A 21863-nucleotide genomic window follows, 5' to 3' on the forward strand; every position below is an offset into this window, starting at 1 on the left:
TTATAACATTATTCACAATTAACTTTGAAAGCAAGCAAGGAATAAATGGGGGAAAAACACCAAAATGATTTCAYTGTACACTTATACATAGCCTGGGGACTTTATAGTGGTCTTCTAGGCTTCTGTGACACACTAAAATTTCTCTCTTTCGTAGCTGAATGGATGAAYACAAGTAACACTTTATGCTACTCTTTAAACGGTGACAGTTATTTAACTAGTTAAATAACTAGTTTATTTAGAACAGTTACAGTTCTCACATGTACAGTATACATGCATGGACTACAAAGAAATCAATGCAGGATTTTACTGCAGGCTATAGTACACAGCAAATTTATTATTATTACTTAAATATCAAAAAAGTCCTTTAAAACAGTGTTCAGACACATCATTTTTCACYGGAGACAGCGCAAATCATCCTGCAGGCTTTCTCTATTTAAAGAGCTGGCTGCAATAAAGGTTATTTATTCTCTAACACGCCTATCCTGAATCCAGCCAGGATGGATTCGCTCTTTAAACTAAATTCGCATTACTGGTTGACAGACTGCCAGGATTTTCATGGTTCCCTTGACATGGGTTTTTGGAGAACCACTGCACCACACTATCATATCAGTCACTGTCATTCTGTTGCTAACATAAACAAAATTGCTCATTTTAATGAAATTATTCTAAGTGGAATACCTAGGGGAACTGGAGTCAGAACCTGGTCTATTGCATCCAGTGGCCCTTTAGTCATGGAATAAGGTCTAATATTAAAGGGGCAAGTATGTAGCTCTAATTGGACTCTAAATAACTCAGCTGAACATCTTGGCAGCTACCACTTGGATCCTGCTAATGTCTGCTTTATGAATGCATATCAGCTGTTTTTCTAATAGTGTTTCTAGTCTTTTTGGAATTTCTACTTTTTACCCATTGATTTTGGATGATTGCACAAGCGATGGGTCAGCATTACTCCTGTCAAGGCTTTTATTTATTTATTTTGCTAACCATGGCTTACCACATTCGGCTGAAACCACTGTGATGAAACAGGCCTACACTGAGAAACGGAACAAACACATAGATCGCAGCTGGGGACAGAGGAGCTGGCTAGAACCCGCAGCAGACTGCACGTTTGTGATTTTGACTGGGACTTCCAAACACTAAGCGTGTCACTAAACTATCAATAGATTTAGTCCTTCACAATGAAGCTGAGACATCCAGAAAATAGTGAAGAGCCAGCTATTGCCTGATGCCAGTTTTAACTAATCTGAAATCCAGCTGCTCCTGAGTTAGCCTTCTGTTTCTGTTAAGGGTGATGCGATGATAGCTGGGATACAACACACCATTAGAGTCATCAAAACCTCAGTGTGCGTGCATATTCAAGCAATCTACACTTTTATCACACGTGATACAAAATGCATACAAAATGGCTGTTGTGTGTGCCAGTTTATACTGGGAGAAACTAGTGAGGTCAGTGGATTACCTTCAGGCTTTCCAATAGGCAGTTTGGTTCAGTTCAACAGAACTGATCAGTAACAGCATACCCACCTCCCCTCCTCAGGAACCTCCTCCCCTCCAAATTTGTCTTCAGTAAGCTGTATTCCCTCACTGCAGCTGTCTCTTCTCTCAAAGGCATGCTACCCACACTCTTCTTAGCTGCAACTCTTCCCACTCCACTCCTCATCAGATTGGAGAGAACCTGGCATCACCTCCAAAGTCTCTGAACTGTTACTAGTCTGGCAGCATACTGGTGATTACACTGGTGTAAAATATGTGTAAATGAAATGAGAAACAAACTTGCATTTGTTAGTTGCAAGTAAAAACACAAATAAAATAAAATGGATTCTTTATCTCCCTCTTACACGCACTCRAAGTTAACTGATTTGACTTCCTTTAGTGGACACTACCGACCGAGACATAGCAGAGAGAAGGCATTTTACTGCCGCTAAAATCCAAAGATGTTGTCATCTACTGTGCATGAATAATTATAGATTTCCTAGTGAAAAGGACACCTAGTGGTATGTATTACTACTGCTGAGTTACCAAGTTTAATGAAGAGCAAAGCAAGCAATGAAAAAATTTTTACCTTTGTTTTAGCATTAACATTCGCTCCCTGCTTGAGAAGGAAATTCACCATTTTGATGTTTCCATAGTGACATGCCACAATTAAAGGTGTATAACCCAGCTACAATACAAGAACAGAGTAAGTAAAACTGCAGGTTCAGTGGAACATTCCTTTACAATCATAGCATCTTTTGGCAGACTGAAGACAGTAGCCACTCCATGATTCACCTTTGTCTGTGCATCTTGATTTGCACCATGCTTTGTCAGTATTTCAGCTACATTGACTTTATCCTCTTGAGCTGCAAGGTGTAAAGATGTCAGTCCAGTCTGGAGATACAAAAAACAAGCAAATAAATAATATTAAAAAAACTACTTTACACCAGGAATTGAATTTAGACTTTCTCATTTTCAAAATATGAAGGTATCCCAACTACAATTTCTAAATATGGGGKTTTTTTTAGAAAATGTAGAGTTGATCTTTCCCCCATTCTGTCAGAACAACAGTTCCAAGGCAATCATGTCACCATAATCTCTCAGGCATCAATGATCATGCTTGGATATTATGTAACATCATCACTGGGGAAGCTGAGGAACCCATTAGGGTGGGAGGCAAATTCACTGTGCTTCCCACTCCTCAGACAGGAGAGGGAACCTTGATGACTGCAGGCATGAGTCAGAATGAAGAAAGTAACTCCAAAAATAATCTCATTCAAAAATTCCAAGAAATGGATGCAACTTTTCAGTAAAAGCTTGCAGTGATGCACATGGTACTTGCCTGTGAGCACGGCAAGAAACATTTTGTAAGAGAAATGAAAACCATCTTATTTCTCATTCTTAGATAGAGCATTACATTAACACCAGACAACAAGAGCTTGAGCTTCCATTTTCACTTGTCTGAGCAAAAGTTGCAGCTTTTAAGTTTTATATAGATGCCTGGATAAAACTGGTGACCTATGAAGACCTATGGTAATGGGGTATTTTTTGAGGAAACAACATGATTTTCTATGAAGTAGCTGTCACATACAATCATGAAAATTCAAATGATCAGAAAAGTCTTCCTTAGGGTTTTTTTTTCCACTTGCTACTCAACTAATATTGTTACTTTACTCTTGCTGGATACTACTAATTTCTGCCACATGGGCAAGAAGGCCAAAGGTTAAATATATGAGCAAAAGTGCCTTCGCTAGCATAAACACTGAACTAGTTTCAACTGTAGCGCTCAGGTTTCTGTTATATGTCATTAAATCAACCCAGGGACCCACAAACTCCAGAATGTTACATTCTTCATCCTTTGCCTCTAATGTGAATGCTTTGGAAGTATATGTGAAACACTTGCGAGATGGTAAGACTGTAGCACAGCAAAACTACTGCTGTCCTGCCTTATTTGGAAATAATTTTCTTTTGTCTTTTCTCCTCTTTGTCCAAAGTAACCTCTCTACCAGAGCTAGGGATGGCATCATTTTCCTCTTGTCATGGCAGAGGCTGCTTCTCCTGAGGGTTACCCAGCACAGCTACTGATGATACCATGTAAGCTAAATGATTAATCTCTATCTGCCAATCCTAGATACTCTCTTTGCACTTTTACTGTTCACCCACCCATTGTCACTTCTGGCAACGCACAGCAACATATATAAGGAAGTGGAGAATTTCTAAGAAGGTGACATCATTCCTACACAGCATGTTATATCTCACTGAATAGTCCCACCACAGCACTTTTTCTCTCACGAATTACCTTTGTTGCCACATGGATATTAGATCCTTTCTCCAAAAGCAAAGTCACCATGTCAGCGTGACCTTCTTGAGAGGCCAAATGAAGTGGGGTCACTCCCTGTTTGGTCAAAATGTTGGTCTCAGCCCCATAGTTCAATAGAGTGGTAGCTATCTGCATCTGATTTTTCTTGGCAGCAATGTGCAGAGGGGTATATCCATTCTAACATCAGTCACGAAAACAAAATTAGAAGAAAGTTAACACAACAGTCATGTAAGTGTAGGAAGTCAAACACCTTAAAACAATATTTGTGTATGCTTCCAACTATCCCAGAGATGAGATTCATTATATTCTGAAGGCAAAACATTTCCCATGTGGTCTGGCTCTTCTGTTGCTTCAACCATCTGTATTTTTTTCCTTCCAAACTAGAACAAAGCTTCAGCTGACAGTACAGTTAGTCTAACGTCTTCAAATTATCCTGACTTTGATGCCTGCCTTTTAAATATCCTAGGCTGCAAATATTCACTTTTGACTGATGAGTGACATTCTCTGTGGAAAGTGATGGGCAAATACCATTCACTGTGTTATGTTTTTTTGGAGTATGTGGGTAGATCTGTGTTTGCATATGGAATTTTGATACATGTGTCAGTCATGTTACTGTCTGGAAACAGTCATAGGGAGGAGTGTTTTTCAGTTCAAATGAACCATTTTAGCAAAGCAGAGATCATGTTTTTTGGCAAGAAGACAACTTCCCATTTTTAAAATGCACTACAGGGGAAAATTCTGGGTTATAACAAATAGCCTCTTTAGAGAAGTTTGGTTAGTTGGAGTTTTTTAGGCTTTTTTTTTTGGGGGGGGGGGGAGCATTAGGAAACTATCCTGTTCTAACTGCAGCTTTTGCTGCTTTCCACACACAACAGTAGAAAAATTAGTTCTTATGTATTCACTGAGAAGACAAGCCACTTCTTTTTAACAGCATATATAACAGCAGTCCCATATCGGTCAGAACATTCTGAAATCAGTAACACTCTTCTTGTTATTTTTCTCTTTTAGTAGCCATTGCTCAACATAGTGAAATCATAACACTATTCCTAATCCTAGAAAGAATCCTGCATATGCCTATTCAGTTTCTACCAAATGGTTTCTACTATAATACTAAAGCAAGTTCTAGTTAGGATTAAAACTCATGGACACCAAAGTGGRCTTAGACAGACACATACATACATACATTTATTTCTTCTTTTTCAAAGAAGGCTGGAAGGAATCATAGAATAATTTATGTAGGAGGTCATCTGGTTGAAACCAAGAACAACTCCTAAGTTAWGCTAGGTTGCTCAGGAATCTGCCAGGCCAAATTCTAAGCATCTCCAAGGACAGCCACCTCTCCAGGAAACTTGTTCCAGTGTTTGACCAACCATACTGGGAAGATTTCTATCAAACTGAAATTTCCCATGTTGCATCTTGTAGCTATTGCTCTGAGGCAACAGTGCATGTCCTCTGTCTCCGTGTCAAGCACTATCCCACCTCTTACTAAGCACCCTCAGACTAAGTACTGCAGTATCGTATGCATCTAGTGAACAGATTTCTCACTGCTTTCAGACTCCCTCAGAGAACAAGTACTGCAGTATCATATGCATCTGGTAAAGAGATTTCTCACTGCTTTCAGACTCCAAGTGTTATGGTTTGAGCTGGGAGTCACACACTGGACATATGGTGTGCCCAGCTAAGTGTGCGGTACTGAGAAGGGCTAAAACCAGACTTCTCTCTCAAAGGAGTTTTACACTCATTTAACACCTGCAGCTCACCATAAAGTTACTACGCTCTGCCTGTAAGAGAATGGTTAGCTTATGTATGGCAAACCACCAGTTGGAACAGACAGCTTTAATTAGTCTAGAATAAAAGTCAAACCATTAATCCATAAATATGTTCTGAACAACTCATCTTCAAAACAGGGTGCCATACGGTTTCTGACAGAGTGAACCGCTTGCCTGTCTCATCACACCTGATGAGTCCTTAATTTTCGGGTGTGACAGGCACSAGCATGATGTGATAGGGTACGAGCATGTTGCCCTAACACCCATCAGTGATCAGCCCTCTCCCCCAACAGCTGGATAACAGCTGAAGATTTAAAAGCTGGAGGGGAACTATGTCACCGCACTTTCTCCGCAGAAAGCCCCGCTACTCTCGCACGCGGCCGCCGGGGCGCGGAGGAAGCATCGGCGGGCGAGGAGCCGTTGGCGGWTGGCGGCCGTTGGCGGGGCTCACCTTGGCGGTGACGTGCGGGGAGGCGCCCCTCTCGAGCAGCAGCAGCGCCACCTTCTGGTTGTCGTAGTGCGCCGCGACGTGGAGCGGGGCGAGGCCGTTCTGCAAAGGGCGGTTATTGCGTTAGGCGCGGCCAGTAACCGTTAACGGGGTCGACAGCGCGCAGCTGGGGCTCCGCTCAGAAACCAGGAACGCGCTCGCTCGCTCTTTTGCTTACAGTATTAGAAACGTGGACCAAAAGTAATATTTAGCCAGCGATTAGTAGGCTGTGTTTAATGGGAAGGAGAAGCGGTGGAGGATGCATTTGAGCGGCCCTCACTGCTCCCTGAGCGCACAGCRGGTTTGAGCCACCAGCTCCCTGCAACTCAGTGACAAGCAGTGCTCACGGCACAGGRAAAAGCTGAGCCTGCCCCCTTGTTTTTGAATTAAGATTTTTACAGTTTGAGCAGCGGAATGGAATAGGCTTTTCCTGAGCCACATAAACATATCTGCCCTAACAGCTGTGTACTGCATGCCAACTATAAGGAAGGTGAAAATMTATAAAAGCAACAAATTCTGTAAATGCAGTTTCCAAAACTAACATGCATAACCATCACCCTTGGGAGAATGCAGTAAAGCTAATGAGATCACATGAAAGTAGCTGCAGCCTTCTTTTGAAAGGTCCATTCTGCACRGTTATTTCCTAAAGGAGAAGCCGAATCGCTGCTGACTCCTGTTTCTGAGCGCCCAAACCAGTACCTTGCCAGCCGAATCAGGAGATGCACGGCGTTGCAAAAGCAGCTTCGCCACTTCCAGGCTTCCATATTTGGCTGCCACGTGTAAAGGCGTGAATCCCTTCTGAGAAACGCCAGGAGAGAAAAGCAAGTGGTTGTGTTAAAAATTATGCTGACATAATGCTCTCTTTCAAGAACCACATGTACTCCTGAGAGTAAATGCTATAGGAGGTTATGTTTCAGACTATGTCTTAACTGCTGTTTTTATTCAGAATCAATAACCACACCTAGAAATAGCATTATAATTGAAAGCATTTTGAAAAGTGTGATGTCCGGGGGGGAGAAAAAAAGAAAGAAGGAAAAAAACACACCTTCTSTCTTTTGTTTTTTCATATGTACATTATGTCAGGCTGGCAGACATTTTATCTGATACAGATTTCATCAGCTGAACACATTGTGTGGGCAACAAAGGCACTCATTCAAATTTCTACTCAGAACAGGCTGCATTTTTAGATCAGTTACTTAATGATAGCTTTAGAAGTATTTCCTGAATCAGTTCTTGCCTATTACAGCGAAACACTAACTAAATTCAGTGAGAAGAGCTCCAGAAATTGTGTCCCTTCTTTAGTGAGCTTGTTGAAGAATGATTCATATTTGGACTTAATAYCTGTACAGTTGCCAAGTTTTGCTGCAGCCTCTGAAATTCAGGTGAAAAAAAGTCATGCGTGACTGAAGGGCAGTGTTTTTGAAGGATGCTCCAGTAAGACTAAAACCAGTGTCTCTTTAAAGAGTCATTTTCTATTAGTTTTAATAAGGGTTATCAGTAAAGCACAGACCTAAGATTGTATGAAACTAACATGGTATTTGCTTACCCCTTCAGTTTTAAAAATCATGCTGGTAAGAAAAAATCATGGATGCAAGACAGTAGGTGGCAGACTACACTGCTGTCCTGACAATAATCCCAGGGAGACACCGAGGCCTATTTGCCTAATATATGAGTGATGTGTAACATTTATTTTCATTGTCATTTTATTCAATTAATYTCATTTTAAAAGAGCCTTATGTAAGGGAATCTCAAACATTTCCATCTCATGAATGAGATGGAATAGAGAGATTATCTAGTGGACTACATCTTTCCCTATTCATAATTATAAAATATTCCTGAAGTACCTAAAGCTATTGCCATAAAGCAATATGGAATATTAGGAAAGTACTTAGTGTATTTTTAGCTATTTTAATGTGATTTAACAGCCAGATAAAAGGAGAACAGCACACATTCCCAGTAATCTGTGGATGAGRATTTGAGAATCACGGGTTTAGTCTTCTAAATCCTGGAACACATCCAATTTTTCAAAAATATGTTCTAAGCTCCAATTGTAGAATCAGAGGTACAAAATCAGGGATCAAGTTTAGATTTTAGATCTAAAACTATAGTGAAAATCACTTAAATCATTTGTGATAAATTTGGAARAAGTATCTTGGCACATAGTTCTATTCACAGTATCTGTTCTCTTAAGCGCTCATCACTCTGTTGGGAATGTATTGGTAACCATGTTGGGCTAATATAAAACAGAAATAATTCCACAGAATGTTTCTTTTATAACCCTAGGAAAAAAAAGGCCTTTTGTGTCATATGATACCTCATTTATAGAACCACTGAAAATAGATTTAGAATTAGTTGAGACTGGACAGATGCTCAATTGTATGTTTTGGGAATATTCCTTTCAGCTAGAAGAGACCAGAATTATTTACATAAACAGGGTATTGAAAAATATGCAGGCCTGTTCATGCAAAAATATTTATCTTAGTTTTTCCACATCTGCATTTTCTATTTTGAAACATTTAGCAAAAAAAAGGAAAAAAAAAAAAAAAGAAAAAGCTCTACCTGCAACACGACTGGAAAGAGAGAAATCAGGACTTCATGCATATTTTAAACTTGCTGAGGGCATGTATTTATCAGGACCTGCTTTTGACTCCAGTGAGACCCAAACTCCCAGCTTCAGATGACAGTAAAATACGTTAAAAATTGATTAATTTCTGATACATTTGTTCAGTCTATTTGATTACTGTTGATTAAATAAGAACAAAACAAAAAAACAACCTAGCAAAATTTCTCAGTGAAAATACATTCATCGTGGAAGAGGATGCTTCCTGAGCACTGCCTACTACAGCACGGACACAAAGCATTTTGTCTTACTTTGGTGGACATGGAGTGTGAGGCACCTGCCTCTAAGAGAACTGATGCAACATCAACTTGTCCCTCTCTGGCAGAAATGTGCAGTGGAGTGTATCCGTTAGTCGTTGCAGCATCAGGGTGGGCCATGTGCTGTAGCAAAAGCTGGACGATCTCCGTTTTACCCAAGCGAGAGGCAATGTGCAGTGGAGTCTGTTCTTCCTACAACTCAAATTGAGTAGATAATTACCACAGGTAGAACTGCTCTGAACACCATATTCTAGTTAATCCAGTAGGTCTTTCTATGCATTTGTCTTGAAGAAATCAAAAGAAGCAACAGCACAAAAACAAATCAAAAGAAGGACTAAAGGAACTAATTTAGGCTAAATTCTGGGATTAGCTTCAGCAATATCAAATTAGAATAGAAAGAGAGGAACTTTGGAGAAAAACGTTTTTCTTTTCTCAATAAGAAGGCAGATAGCTGACATTGTTGTGAGCACCACTTGCTTTCTGTGGTATCCTTAATTTATTGTAGAACAGCTGCGCCTTGCTTGACAAACAGTCCCTTTGGTTTCAAAATCTGGCACTCTAGAGCTACCTGCTATCAGAGCCTGCAGTGTTTGGTTTTAGGACACTCCTGTACAATTCTTGCTCAGATAAAATAGATGTTACTGTTCTGAGCCAGATACCTTCTATTTGGATGAATTACACACAAATGAGTTACCTTATGGAATGGTATTCAGATGTGCTTAGTGTTGAATGCACTGATCAAATGAAAATGAATTGCTCCTTCTTAGCCCTACTGCTTCAGATACGTTTTTGAGAAAGCAAAAGAAATTGCAAAGAGAACACCTACCCTGGCTCGGGCATCAACCAGGGCCCCATTTCTCAGAAGACAGCGAACTACTTCCACCTGCCCAGCTCGTGCTGCCATGTGTAATGCAGTCTCTCCACGCTGCAGAAAAGCGAAAATGTTTCAGTGTCCTAAACCTCAGGGAACAAAGCAAGCTCAGATTTTATAAATTCCACCCACTTCAACTTGTGGAGAAAGCCGCAACTCCACTAGCTGAGAATCTGGCTGTTCATGCTTAGTAACAGTGAGCAACAGTGAGGAGAGTGTGTGCGTACATGTCGGTAGGCCTGGGTAGTATACGGTTAGTAAACTCTGTGATTCCAGACAAAGGTAGTCTTGCTACAGAGGGTCAGAATGAAAATCCTGGCTTTGTTGCAGTCATTACGATCAGYAACTCCAGTGGAAATGTAACTTCACATTCACTCTTGATTTGTGAAAATGATGCAAAAATATAGCCCGCCAGAAAATGTTCAAGCCCCAATTAGTTTCAAGAAAATTCTGCCTTATGGGCTTCCCTGCTCACATATGTTCCTCAGCCTTCTACATAACAGCGTATCAGCTTGTGTGCCACACAGGACATCAGAGTATATTGAGCCTGTCTCTCTCAAGGGAGCGCAACACACATGAGCCTCAAGACGGAAGAGGATATTTTTCCAGACGGTCTCTTCCTGCACACTGTGTGGAGCTGGCAGCAATAAAAGGCCTTGCAATGGCTGTGCACAACTGARCCAACATATGAAATGTGTAAAATCTGTGCTCAGCAGCATGGCTGTGTCTGCAGGCTATGACATGAATCTTCGTTTAAGCCTTTTCTAGCCAATACAATTTGAAGGGGAATATGAAATTTAAGAAGTCTGACTGGCATGATCTAGAAATTTAGATCACGATAATGAAGTACAAACAATACACTGAAAGAATTCATTTTTTGCATCGCCTTGCAAAAGAACACTGAAAATAAGCATTCCTTGATGATGGAGTTCCTAGCTCAATTTTGCTCTTCAGCACGTTCTTTGAGCACAGTCAAAGGCCTAAAAATCTCCCAGTGCAGCTCACCTATATCCAATGCTTAGGTACTGGAGAGTTCAACAATCAAGAGCTCCTTATTTATCTTTTATGTTATGACAACACAACAGGACTGATCATTTCTTGGTGTGAAGAGTTCCATTTCTTTGCTCTAGAGCTGGACTATATTCTACTGTATGGTTCTCACCTCCAAGACTATCACTCTAAACTGTAAATACTGAAACACCACCATTATCAAGATCTTTTGCATCAGAMATCAACTTCTTTTTGTCCTTCTTCTGTACAGAGGTAGCAAAAGAAGCAACCTGAGTTTAGCCACTATCACAAACTTTTGATTCAAGCAAGTCCTCCTCCCGGGGAGTTTATCTATATTCATTTTAAAGTTAACATTGTATTACCAGYTGTGATTATTAAGTAGGCAACAAACAAAATCCCACAGCCCTAATTACAAATTCTAATACAGAATTTCATCTATATAAGTTTTATTACCTGAAGAATGAACTGTTTAAAATGTGAATAAGTTTTACAGTTTATATACTTTAACGATCAAATTTCTATGTAGACTGCTCTGTACTTGAATTAGCAAAGCAATTTAGCCGTTGGAAACAGTAATTCAACAGGGAGCTTCAGCTTACCAAGTAAAAGCCAAGACACCTGTGTAGCATAAATTATAAAGTATTAAATTTTGTACACAAATCTCCAGTAATAACACTACCATACTTTTTTATTGCTTCCATAATAATTTCTTGTTGGCTTCCATATCATCAACTGAGCTTATATATAAACACTGCTCCTATAAAAAAAAGTATAAAAGCAGAAGCAGATTTTGTCAAGATGAGTCTGTTCTAGCAATTCAATTAAATAATTCATAGTTTTGTTGAATATTGTTACTGGGTCACATATAAGATTTTTCAAATGGAGAAAAACTGATAGATTCAGTGTACCTCAACTACTCACTAATTTGTTTTGTTGTGAGAACTTATTCCTAACTTTATTTACTGATTAAAAAACAAAAAAAAACTCCTTTCAAATTGAAGATAGTCATAAGTTAAGTATTTGTTTATATTAACAAATTTAAACAGTAATGTATCTGTAAAATTCAACTCAGGAAACCAGCATGTTCTTTTTATTACTATTATTCTTGGTAACTAGGCTATTGGTATAAAAACACTGATTTCTAGRTAAGTCAGGTCCTGCATTTCATGTTTCCTCCCAAAGGTCACATTTTCTAGACTTAAATATGCTCTTTAGAAAGGCACTAATTCCTGGAATTTCCTGTTAAAAAAACATTTTGAGTTTAACATTTTTATTTTTTAGTTGTTAGGTTTTACGCATTTTATACACTTTCACTAATACAAGTGACACAGTTTCATGGCAGCCAGTGAAGCTGTGCAAACAGAAATTACAACCTTTTTTATTTTAATTTCATCATTCAAAACTGAAACAAAATCTTCCATGTGACTTGGCTTATATTGAGTTTTGATGCATTTGGTGAGCTTTACCTGTTTTTAAGGGAAACTTTATCTACTCAAGCATTGCTGAAGAATGCATGAAACCACAGATGGCTTATAAGCCCTATACAACACCCATTCTTCTCTCTTCTACAGTTTGGGAAAGGTGCTAGGATAATTAATCCTAAAATATAATTAAGTATCATTAAAATGTGACCTTTGGCTGAACATAGAGGAGGTCAGACTCTTTTTGCACATTGCACAGATGATTCCAGTCAAAGCCATACTCACAATGTTAGTGACATCGGGAGAGGCTCCGTTCTGCAGCAGAAGGAGGACTATGTTCAAGTGGCCCATAAATGCAGCCACATGTATTGGTGTGAGGCCCGACTGCGAAACAAAGCAAGAGCAGTTTTACTCCTCTGCATGGGGCATAGGGGAGGGGCTTCTTCATTTAAATAAAACAGAAGTGAGTGAAAGTGAGGCATGACAAGAAAGACGAAAAAGGAAGCAAAAAAGGAGAGAGAGAAGGAATGTTTCTCCATGATATGAAACATTTTTCTACCTCTGTTATAGCCTGGATTGAAGCCCCATATTTCACCAGGAGTTCCATGACTTTGATGCGATTTTTCTTGCAGGCAATGTGCAGTGGAGTAAAACCATTCTGTGCAAAAGACAGTCATGTTAGTTAAAAACATGCAGCTACACTTTTTACACAGCTCCATGCAAACACACTGGAAGCAGAAGTGTTAGAAGTAATTCTTCTTTAAAGGCAGTATAGCTTAYGAATTACAGACATCTCTTCCCAGTACTGTGAGGCAGAACACAGCAGTGTCACTGCTTTCTTCTCAGGTACTGGAGAGAAATCAAACTTCTATCTCCAGAAACCTAATACAGGCATGCGTGTACTGACTTGCACACCTGTGTGTGYGTCTTTGTCTTCGTTTGCACACATGTATATGTATCATCCATTTAAGACTTAAAAGTGGTTCTGAAGATTGCTTAACACAAGGAAAATACAAGAAATGACAGTGATAACCTTCAATTCATTTAGCATTTTTTGCTTGAAGCATACAGAGCATATTCTGTCCCTCTCTAGGAACAAAACATTTCTTCTAGATGCCACCTCATTTTCTTATTAGACTTCATAAAATATCTTGTAAGGTAAGCATTTATTTATTTACATTTATGCATCYGCCTTTAGTATACTCTATGCATAAGTGTTTGCATATTTGGGTATTCTAGGAGGTATCTTAAATTAATCACTACTTCAGCTGTGGTTTCATTATACAAAGTGTWTGGTCTTCAAGTATTTGCATCCCCTCTTCCTTTATTCCTGCYCTGCTGAGTCATAAAGCATCCTAAGCAAGATATCAGTGCCTATTTGGATTAAAACTAAATGGGGCAGGAACAGGAATGAAAGGGTGGAGGGACAGGAATTTCTTAAACTTTGCAACCTAACACTTTGCATTGTGAGACAATACTTTTAACATTGGGCGTACGATCAGCAGAGATTCATTTCTTTGGAAATATGCTTTCGGTAAGACTGAAGCCTTTTCAACACAGCATGTCTCCATACTGTGTGCTATAATGTATCTTCAACTTCCAGCTGTTTTATGTACTAGTATAGCTGATGCAGGTTAAGTGTGTACCTAAAAAGCTAAGCAAACATACTATTTTCTAAGTGAGATGAATTGAAAGGCTGAATTCTCAGCTATTAGTAAAAATTTCGGCAAATCAAAATTCAGTCCCTCTGTATGTGAACATTTTTGTGAAAAGCACAGGTAACATTTTGTTAAATAATTGCTGTATTTTCTAGTGAAAAGGATCRATATTGCTAAACACTCAACCAGTAGTAAAATGAACTTGTATCAGTGAAATCTTAGCCCACGGAAGCAGCCAGTAACTCCTATCATGACAAATTATTTCACAGACAAACTCTGTTAAGAGAAATGTTAATTAGTAGTTGATTTGAGGGTGCTTTACAGCATATACAAATTACAAAAGCTGAGAACTCACGTATCTTGTATCTTCAAAACACTTTATAAGCATTATAAGTGTYTATAAGCATTAATAAATTTTTTTTAAAAAGGTAGCTGAAAATAAATTATTTGTAAAATTRTTCCATTATGGTAGTTCTCTCCTGAATATTATCACTATTATCCATCTCTATTTCTTAAGAAGAATTCAAACCAATACGGTATTCTGCATCCTGCACAATAATTCTCAGTGTATTTCATAGGGAGTTTTACTGTTTCAGAAGTTTCCATATGTTCACTTAATTTTACTGCCCGAGTTTATTTCATTTTGTTCTGTCTAGTCAAGTGAGAAGCAGTTTGGAGGGGGAGAAGAGAAGGCAGAAGAAACATATTAGTAACAGAAATTACGAGCATCATTTAATACATTAAACAAGCCAGAGGCAAGGCATCCCTGATGGGAGAGAGAACAAGAGAGAGACAAAACAAAAACAGCCTTGAGGTAGGAGAGCAGGAAGGCAGTGGCCAGAGATTGTTCTCCTTTTGTTTCAGGATAGATGTTTCTCAGGGAAGGAAAGAAAGAGGGAGGGAGAGGAACAGAAGATGTATTTATAGTCATGGAAGAAAAGAATAAGGATGTGGGGGCTAGCACACAAGTGCATACATGTGGGTAGCTGAGGAAACTACAACCAAAGGATGATCGAAAGACTGGCAAGAAAAACAAGATGTAAGGATGAAAACAGCACAAAAGAAGACCAAGTGAAAATGGTACAGAAAAAGGCAGACAAATAAAGGCATAAGAGAAAGATRTAAGAGGAGTTAGGGAATTTGAGGGTATAGAGAAGCCAAAGAAATGACAAGGCAGAAGAAGATTTGGGGCAATAAATAGCCAATTCCAAGCACGCAGTGAAGTAAAAATTCCTTGTGATAGGGAAACAGTTCACAAAAAAATTCAAGGTCATATCAGAGGCAAAAAGCTGGGGAGACATAAGAGTGGCCTGCAGTGAAAGCTCTGTGGAAGCACCAAATACAGGAGGCAACAGCAGAGCTCTTGTCACACATAAGTATCTTAAGTGTCCATAGTCTCTTTCTCACACTGAGTGTAATATATTGTTATTTCAAGTTCTATCCAGCTAAGAGTTTATGGGCATGTTTCCTATTAGAGAAAACTGTAACCAGTTCTGGGTTTGGWTAGATTAAAGGCTCTTGAAAGCTTTATATGTTCCCAAAGACAAATGTGGTATTTTTTTCAGTTTAGAGATAATGGTCAGAACAATGACTGAAAGGATCAGACTTGTTTTCCCATAAGCATCAGAATTGTTTTTTTAAAAAGAAAAAAAGTGGTACATAACATAAGGAAATGTCATAATTTGATAAATGCAAAAATATTTGTTTTTTTCAGTTATTATCTTCATGACAGTTAGCTTACTGATTCAGTTGAAACCTTTGAAAAATGAGTTGTGTATCATATCACACTATAAAAAAACTGTGCTATTACTAATACCAGTGYGTAAGCTCAGAACCATTTCCAGCTGATGCTAAGAACTGTGTAGAGCTTCCAAACCTGATCCTACAAACCCCTAAAGATATGAGGTGTACARTACTGGTAGTCTGTAGGCATGACAGCCCCTCCAACAGTGACTATTCAGGGTTGACGGTGTTCACTGACAGAATTTTCACTTAGCTTTACTTCTAAGTGCTACTATCTCCCCTTGATAGTTTTGTTACATTACACAGGTGGGACGTGTTTACCAGGGCACGAGCATTGGGATTTGCTCTCTTGTCCAGGAGGAGTTTGGTGACACGATAGTGGCCGCAGTGTGCAGCCACGTGGAGGGCAGTCAGGTAATCCAGCGTGACGTCATCCACGGGAGCTTTGTGCTGCAGTAGATGTTTGACACATTCCACATGGTCACCCTGGGCCGCCATGTGAAGTGGAGAGAGTCCATTCTATGMCAAAACAAAACAGAACAGTAATTCTAGTAGCTCTTGTTTAGATATGATACATATTAAGAACATCCCATTGTGTGTTTGCAGTGTACTCCCATCACTGAAACAGGGCTGCATTTGAGATAAAGACTTAAAGAAAAAAAGAATTATTATAGCCACACTGCCCCTTTCAGCAAATGCAGGGGATTTTAGAGAACCAACATATATTAAATAAAATTTGAACTGAATCAAAGCAAAAAAAAAATCTAATTGTCATCTTATGATTTAATATTTAATGAAATTGCTTTCTGACATTGAAAGACAGTTCTGGGGATGCTCACTATAATGCTATGACATATGTTGCATGTTAATTGAGGAAGAACATTTACCCATCAAGGAACATATTTTTGCTTTCAACGTTCAGTAAAAAACAAATTATATTAGCAAAACTTGACTCTCTGATTTACGGGAAATGATACTTTCAACTATCAGCATGGTTAAGTCTTTTGTTAAAACCACAAAACTTGAAGGGCAGTGAAAGACAGAGTTTTAAAGTAKTCTCTATTTTTAATAGATCTTTTTGTAAATGTTGAAGTCTATGGATGGTAGGTTTTACTATTCTTTTTAAAGAAAAAATTAGTTTTATTATTTACATATTTGTCTGCCTCCAGGTGGAACCATCTGTTTCAGTGGGAATCTCTTTTAAAATCTATTTACATTTTATATGCAATCAGATACTGAAAAAGAATCGTGTATTTAAAGATAGACTGTAACATACAGACTTCAACTGATAACTGACTTGGTCTGATCAAACTCATTGGTTATTTATCAGCTGGAAGGAGGGATTATTCACTGGACAGTTCTGCTCTACTTAAACTTCAGCACAGTGGGGACGTCCAGACGTATTTAAATTCTGTTTGCCATTCTTGCTCTTCTGGGGGACCTCAGGCATACAATTTCAATACTGTATGTCACTACTGCCCAACTAACGATACTGGTWGCCTTTGTCAAGCACTCTGAAACCTACTAATATAAAGTGTTGCACATTAGGGCTAGGTATTATATGACAAATATCTTTCTCTCACTGGTTTGACTTCAGGGACAGTATTTCTAGTAAATGCATTCATCTTAAATGCACGCTTTTCAAAAATTAATGGGAACACTGAAATCATTTTCAAAGTGCAAAATAGTCCATTAAAATAATTAGGAAAAGTTGTAACTCACAGGATCTAGATAGCTTATATGAAGGATCAGAAAATACATACAGGGAATCTCACAGAAGTACCTGACCCAATTTTCCAGTCTTTGTTTCCTGTGGATTTAGGAAGCTACAAAAGTTAACTACTTGCAACAGCACTATATATTGTCTTTAGTCTATTATAGAGGTGGGAATGAGACATATACCGATTCACATAGTGGGAAAGGATAGTCCCTTATTATATAAGAAATTTTAATTTTTGGATCATTCTACCCATTAATATATTTCTTTCTGRGAGAACAGAAATATTCCTACTTTCTTCCTTGTCCTTTCAGTGACACTAAAAATTCTTTGGAAAGTTGCATAGAGCTGTTAACATATTCTTCTAATAAGGCACACACCTTGGTCCTCGCAAGCAGTGGGGCACCTCGTTCCAGAAGCAGCTCCACAACTTGGTCATGTCCACTTCTTGCAGCACAGTGGAGAGGGGTGAGTCCATCCTTAAAGCAAAAAAAGGGGAAAGTAAACAAGCACATCCCCCAACTGTCCACCCTGGCACTCTGTGGAGCATATTTCCAGGAATTCAGCCCCAAATTCTGTTTTTGTTGTTTTTTTTTTTGTTTTGACTCCTAACTGAAGCTGGCTTAACAGCATGAAGGGATCTCCCCGYTATCCTTCTCTGCACTAATGAAGGATACTACAGTAACAGTTTCAGACAGGAAGACCATTGTGTGTAGAAATCTGCTAGCAAAGACAATGTGTGCATGCATTGCCTCCTCCCTTCCTCCTCTGCATGGCTTTGAGATTGCATTGCCTCTCTCTCAGTAGAGTGTGCTAGGCTRAGGATTCTTGTTAATCAACTCTGGTCCTTTGGATTGCTTTTGATACAGGGATGAAACAGGAGAAGTCCATGCTAGAAAATTTATTCCAGAATGTATTGGGTTATTTTAAACAGGCAGTGGAAGAAAGAATTTTTAAAGCAGAGAGAAAAAGAGGAAGAGAGAAAAATCAACAGAATAACAATTTTTGCTTCTGAGATTGAATGTCAAACAAAGAGATAACAATTCTTTGCTAAAAATGTTGCAAGAGCATCAATTCTGCAATATGTTCTCTGCTGCAGAAGAACATCCTGTCCCAAAACACATGCTTAGGCTACTCAGTCACTGAACACAGCAGTGACAGCAAAAGATGTGTCAATGAAACTTTTAGATGGGAGGATGCATTCTAGGTAATGCTGCTACAGTTTGGCCTTTATACTGAGAAAAAAAAAAAAAGAGGAAATCTGAGGCAAGAAAAATGGCTGGAAAAGAGCATTAATGTTAAATGACAGAAGAAAGAAAATTCCTATAATACAGCAACCAAGATTTCTTCGTACTAGACCCTGATACTCTTCTAGCGTGCACTCAGAAAAGTGATCAAAATTCATTCAACAGAGAGGTTTATAAAGGTGATATGTTAATAGTTTTTAATCACAAAAAAAGCCCCACTCCCTTTCAGACAACCTGCTTGCCTTTGATGGAGACAGATGCTGTTACTTCTATGGTGTTTCTAAGGAATCCAGTAACAATATGATTATAAGATGCACGTGCTCATCTGAGATAAATTCATTACCTATAGATTACAAAAGCGGTGAAAATGCAGTAATATGGCCTTAAGTATGAGTTAGTGATCCTCCTTCATAAAAGATATACTGATAGCCTTGCTAGAATTTGTGTCACGTCTACTTTGCTATCTTTTTACATCTACTGCTAGCACTTCTAAATTAGAAGTAGCCCTAGATTGCATTACAATTGCACCATTTTGGCTGTGTAAACACAGCCCTGTAATACTCTCCCAATGGTAGGTTAGAAGCCCCAGTTAGAAGCACAGAGCAGGGAACACCTGTTTTAGTTAGCAGTGCACAGAGCTCCGCTTCAGTGAGGAAATGAAATCTGTAGGGAAGAATTTTTCTCCCTTACGTACCTACTGTTTCCAGGCATTTTTTTAGAAACATGTGAAGGGTTTAGGTGTGCCTTGACTCTCACTGTCTCGGTGGCTAATCCTGCATCACTAAATCCCACAGAAGCTTTGCAGTAAAACTGCACAGATGCAAGATCACGCCCTCAAGCAAAACCTGGGAGACTGGGTCATCATAAAGAAATCCAGTATAACTGTCTTGCCTGTTTTTATATGCTCTGAAAGTTCAGAGTACCTTATATCAATTCTCTAATGGCACAACTGAGTGTATTTTCATCTCACTACCAGAGGGGTTCATACACCTAATTCCAATTAGCATGACTAAGATGAGACTATATCCCAAGCGTACTTCCAGGAAAGGTATTTTTCTGGTATTTCTCTCYAGTTTCCAGCCTTTGGAATCATTTGAATCACAGTGGGTGGTTCACTTTTCTTATATGCATACTGAGTTTTATGTTATTTTGTTTAATAAAATGGCAAAAGAAAGGTAGAATTGTGTGAAGCTTTGAAAAGAAACAAGACAAATTCCCAGAACGAGAAAAAGGGAGAACAATACAAGCCAAGAGAAGCCTCAACTCCATGAGAAAAGAAAGTTTAGTTAAATGAAAACTAAGAACTGATTCTTTACAAAGTAYGATTTTCTTATCTGCAAGTCCCTGTAAAAATAGAGATAAAAACTTGGTATCTATTCTGTCTTGTCCTAGTGTTTAAAAAAAAATCATCATTTACTGTCTGTGCACTTTCCAGTAGGTGAATTAAGCAATGTGCTTTGCAGTCTCTTCACATATAACTCCTTTCTCTTCCATCTTTTTGTCCTGGGGGAAAACAGCATGTATATTTTAAAATCACTCCATATTTAATACTTTAGATTGTATTCTTGCTTATGTTTTATTCAGAGGCGAGGGAAATCAAAAAGGGAGAGTTGTAATAGAAGAATTAGCATATAACGCAACGAGGACAAAGTGACATTAACCGAGATTGAGAGACGCTGGTGTACCACATTAATAAGCCTTTGCTCCATTATCTGTTTACAATGAACCTGATGCTTTGAAATTACTGCAGGAGTTGGCCTACATACCATTTTAATCATTCCGTTACTAACCGGTACACCATTCAGTTTGGAGAGCACACGTTGACCACAATACTGAACGTCGTCTGCAACGACATGCAACACTGGGTCGAAGAGACGCACACGTGGTGTACGGGTAATGGACACTGCGGGAGCACAAAGGCTGCTGTTCCGGAAGGCAAGAAGTTCAACATATCTATGTCTTTAAAAGTGCCACGTTTATCTCATACAAAATAATGCGTAACAGCACATTAAACATTTTCATCTTCCAAGTCACCAAATAACATCCTGTGTCCTCTAATCTGCTGTTCCTGTATGCGATACCCTTCTAGCACACTGTACCGTAACCAACAGGCGCCTCACTGTTAGAAAATACACTACAAGCCACCACGTATGGAAGCCATGAGATCAAATGGCTGTCGAAACAGAACATCAACTTTTGCTTCTTCTTCTTGAAGATCACTGATCGTTTCTTAATGTGAAAAATTAATTTTGAATTCCTGGCACAAATTTATTAGGTCATTTCATAGTTATTAAAATGCTCTACTACCAGAGAGACTGCAATAACAAAAAGCTGTGCTTATGAGAGGTTCTTAATAAGAAACTACGTGGGTAGCGTCTCCAAAGAAAGAGAAGTTACGAACATTCGGGGCTCACTGAAATTAAGACCAACGAACGCACATGAATATCAAAAGCCAAATTATCAAAGAATCCTTCTAAACTGCACCTGAAAATTCTCATTTGTAGGAGGGTGAAATCAAATTTGCATAACATGTGCAYGTTAGGCACGTGCAAAGCTGTAAAATTTCCTTCAAAAATAAAGGTCTTTTCATTTGTTCACTTTTACGTTACTACTAAACCTCATTTCTTTAAAAATGAACATCGCTGCTCCACTTTTTGGTCTAAGTTTTGAGAATCTTGGCATAATTAAACACACTAAAGCATTCCTCCAGGTATGCCACTCAAAGGACAAATTAAAAAATGCAGYAAAAATATCCGATGGGTTTGCTTGAGTAATAAGATATTAAAGAATTCTAAATAATAGTCTAATAATCTATACAGCTTGCTGACGTAGATAATCTGTGTAACATTCCCTCCCCCTTTCTAATAAATATTATGTAAACCCACTAACATTTTTTTTATATCCAATATCTGCTTTGTGATTAGATATTTATAATCTGACATTGCTTTAGGAACAGCAAAAGCTGCCAATGAATTATTAGTGCTCTGCACATGTGTTAAGACTAGGAGAAAATATCACAGCAGGATTACTGCAGAAAAAAATCCCACTGTAAATGTAGCATGGTGCCAAGACAGCATTAAGGTCCCATTACAACGGCTTTATGATAGAAAACTCATTACAATGTTGCAACAGCAGAGAGCTGTGCTTATTCTGTCAGGTTGCACATTTACAAAAGACAACACTATTATGAATAAATCTGCATAGGTTCCCTGAATCAGTGTTACTGAGTGTCTGAAGCTCATTCAGAGAAGAGGAGAGGACGGGGGAGG

At 38.7% G+C, this 21863-nt stretch overlaps 1 protein-coding gene across 2 annotated transcripts in view; it reads right to left on the reverse strand.

Annotated features, from left to right (window-relative positions):
- The window catches only part of ANK2 (ankyrin 2), a 158376-nt gene that overhangs the window by 84668 nt on the left and 51845 nt on the right, over positions 1-21863 (reverse strand). For both annotated transcript variants that reach the window (XM_085309110.1, XM_085309103.1), the window contains exons 10-20: positions 17728-17826; positions 15952-16149; positions 12789-12887; positions 12515-12613; positions 9753-9851; positions 8921-9118; positions 6749-6847; positions 6014-6112; positions 3773-3970; positions 2269-2367; positions 2063-2161 (exon numbers count right to left, since the gene is read on the reverse strand). In XM_085309110.1, coding sequence (XP_085165236.1) covers positions 2063-2161; positions 2269-2367; positions 3773-3970; positions 6014-6112; positions 6749-6847; positions 8921-9118; positions 9753-9851; positions 12515-12613; positions 12789-12887; positions 15952-16149; positions 17728-17826 — 1386 coding nt within the window. The remainder of the gene's footprint in view (positions 1-2062; positions 2162-2268; positions 2368-3772; positions 3971-6013; positions 6113-6748; positions 6848-8920; positions 9119-9752; positions 9852-12514; positions 12614-12788; positions 12888-15951; positions 16150-17727; positions 17827-21863) is intronic.

The sequence above is a fragment of the Rhea americana genome, unplaced genomic scaffold (assembly GCF_003343005.1).
Source record: "Rhea americana isolate MKP2758 unplaced genomic scaffold, rheAme1 scaffold_106, whole genome shotgun sequence".
NCBI lineage: Eukaryota > Metazoa > Chordata > Aves > Rheiformes > Rheidae > Rhea > Rhea americana.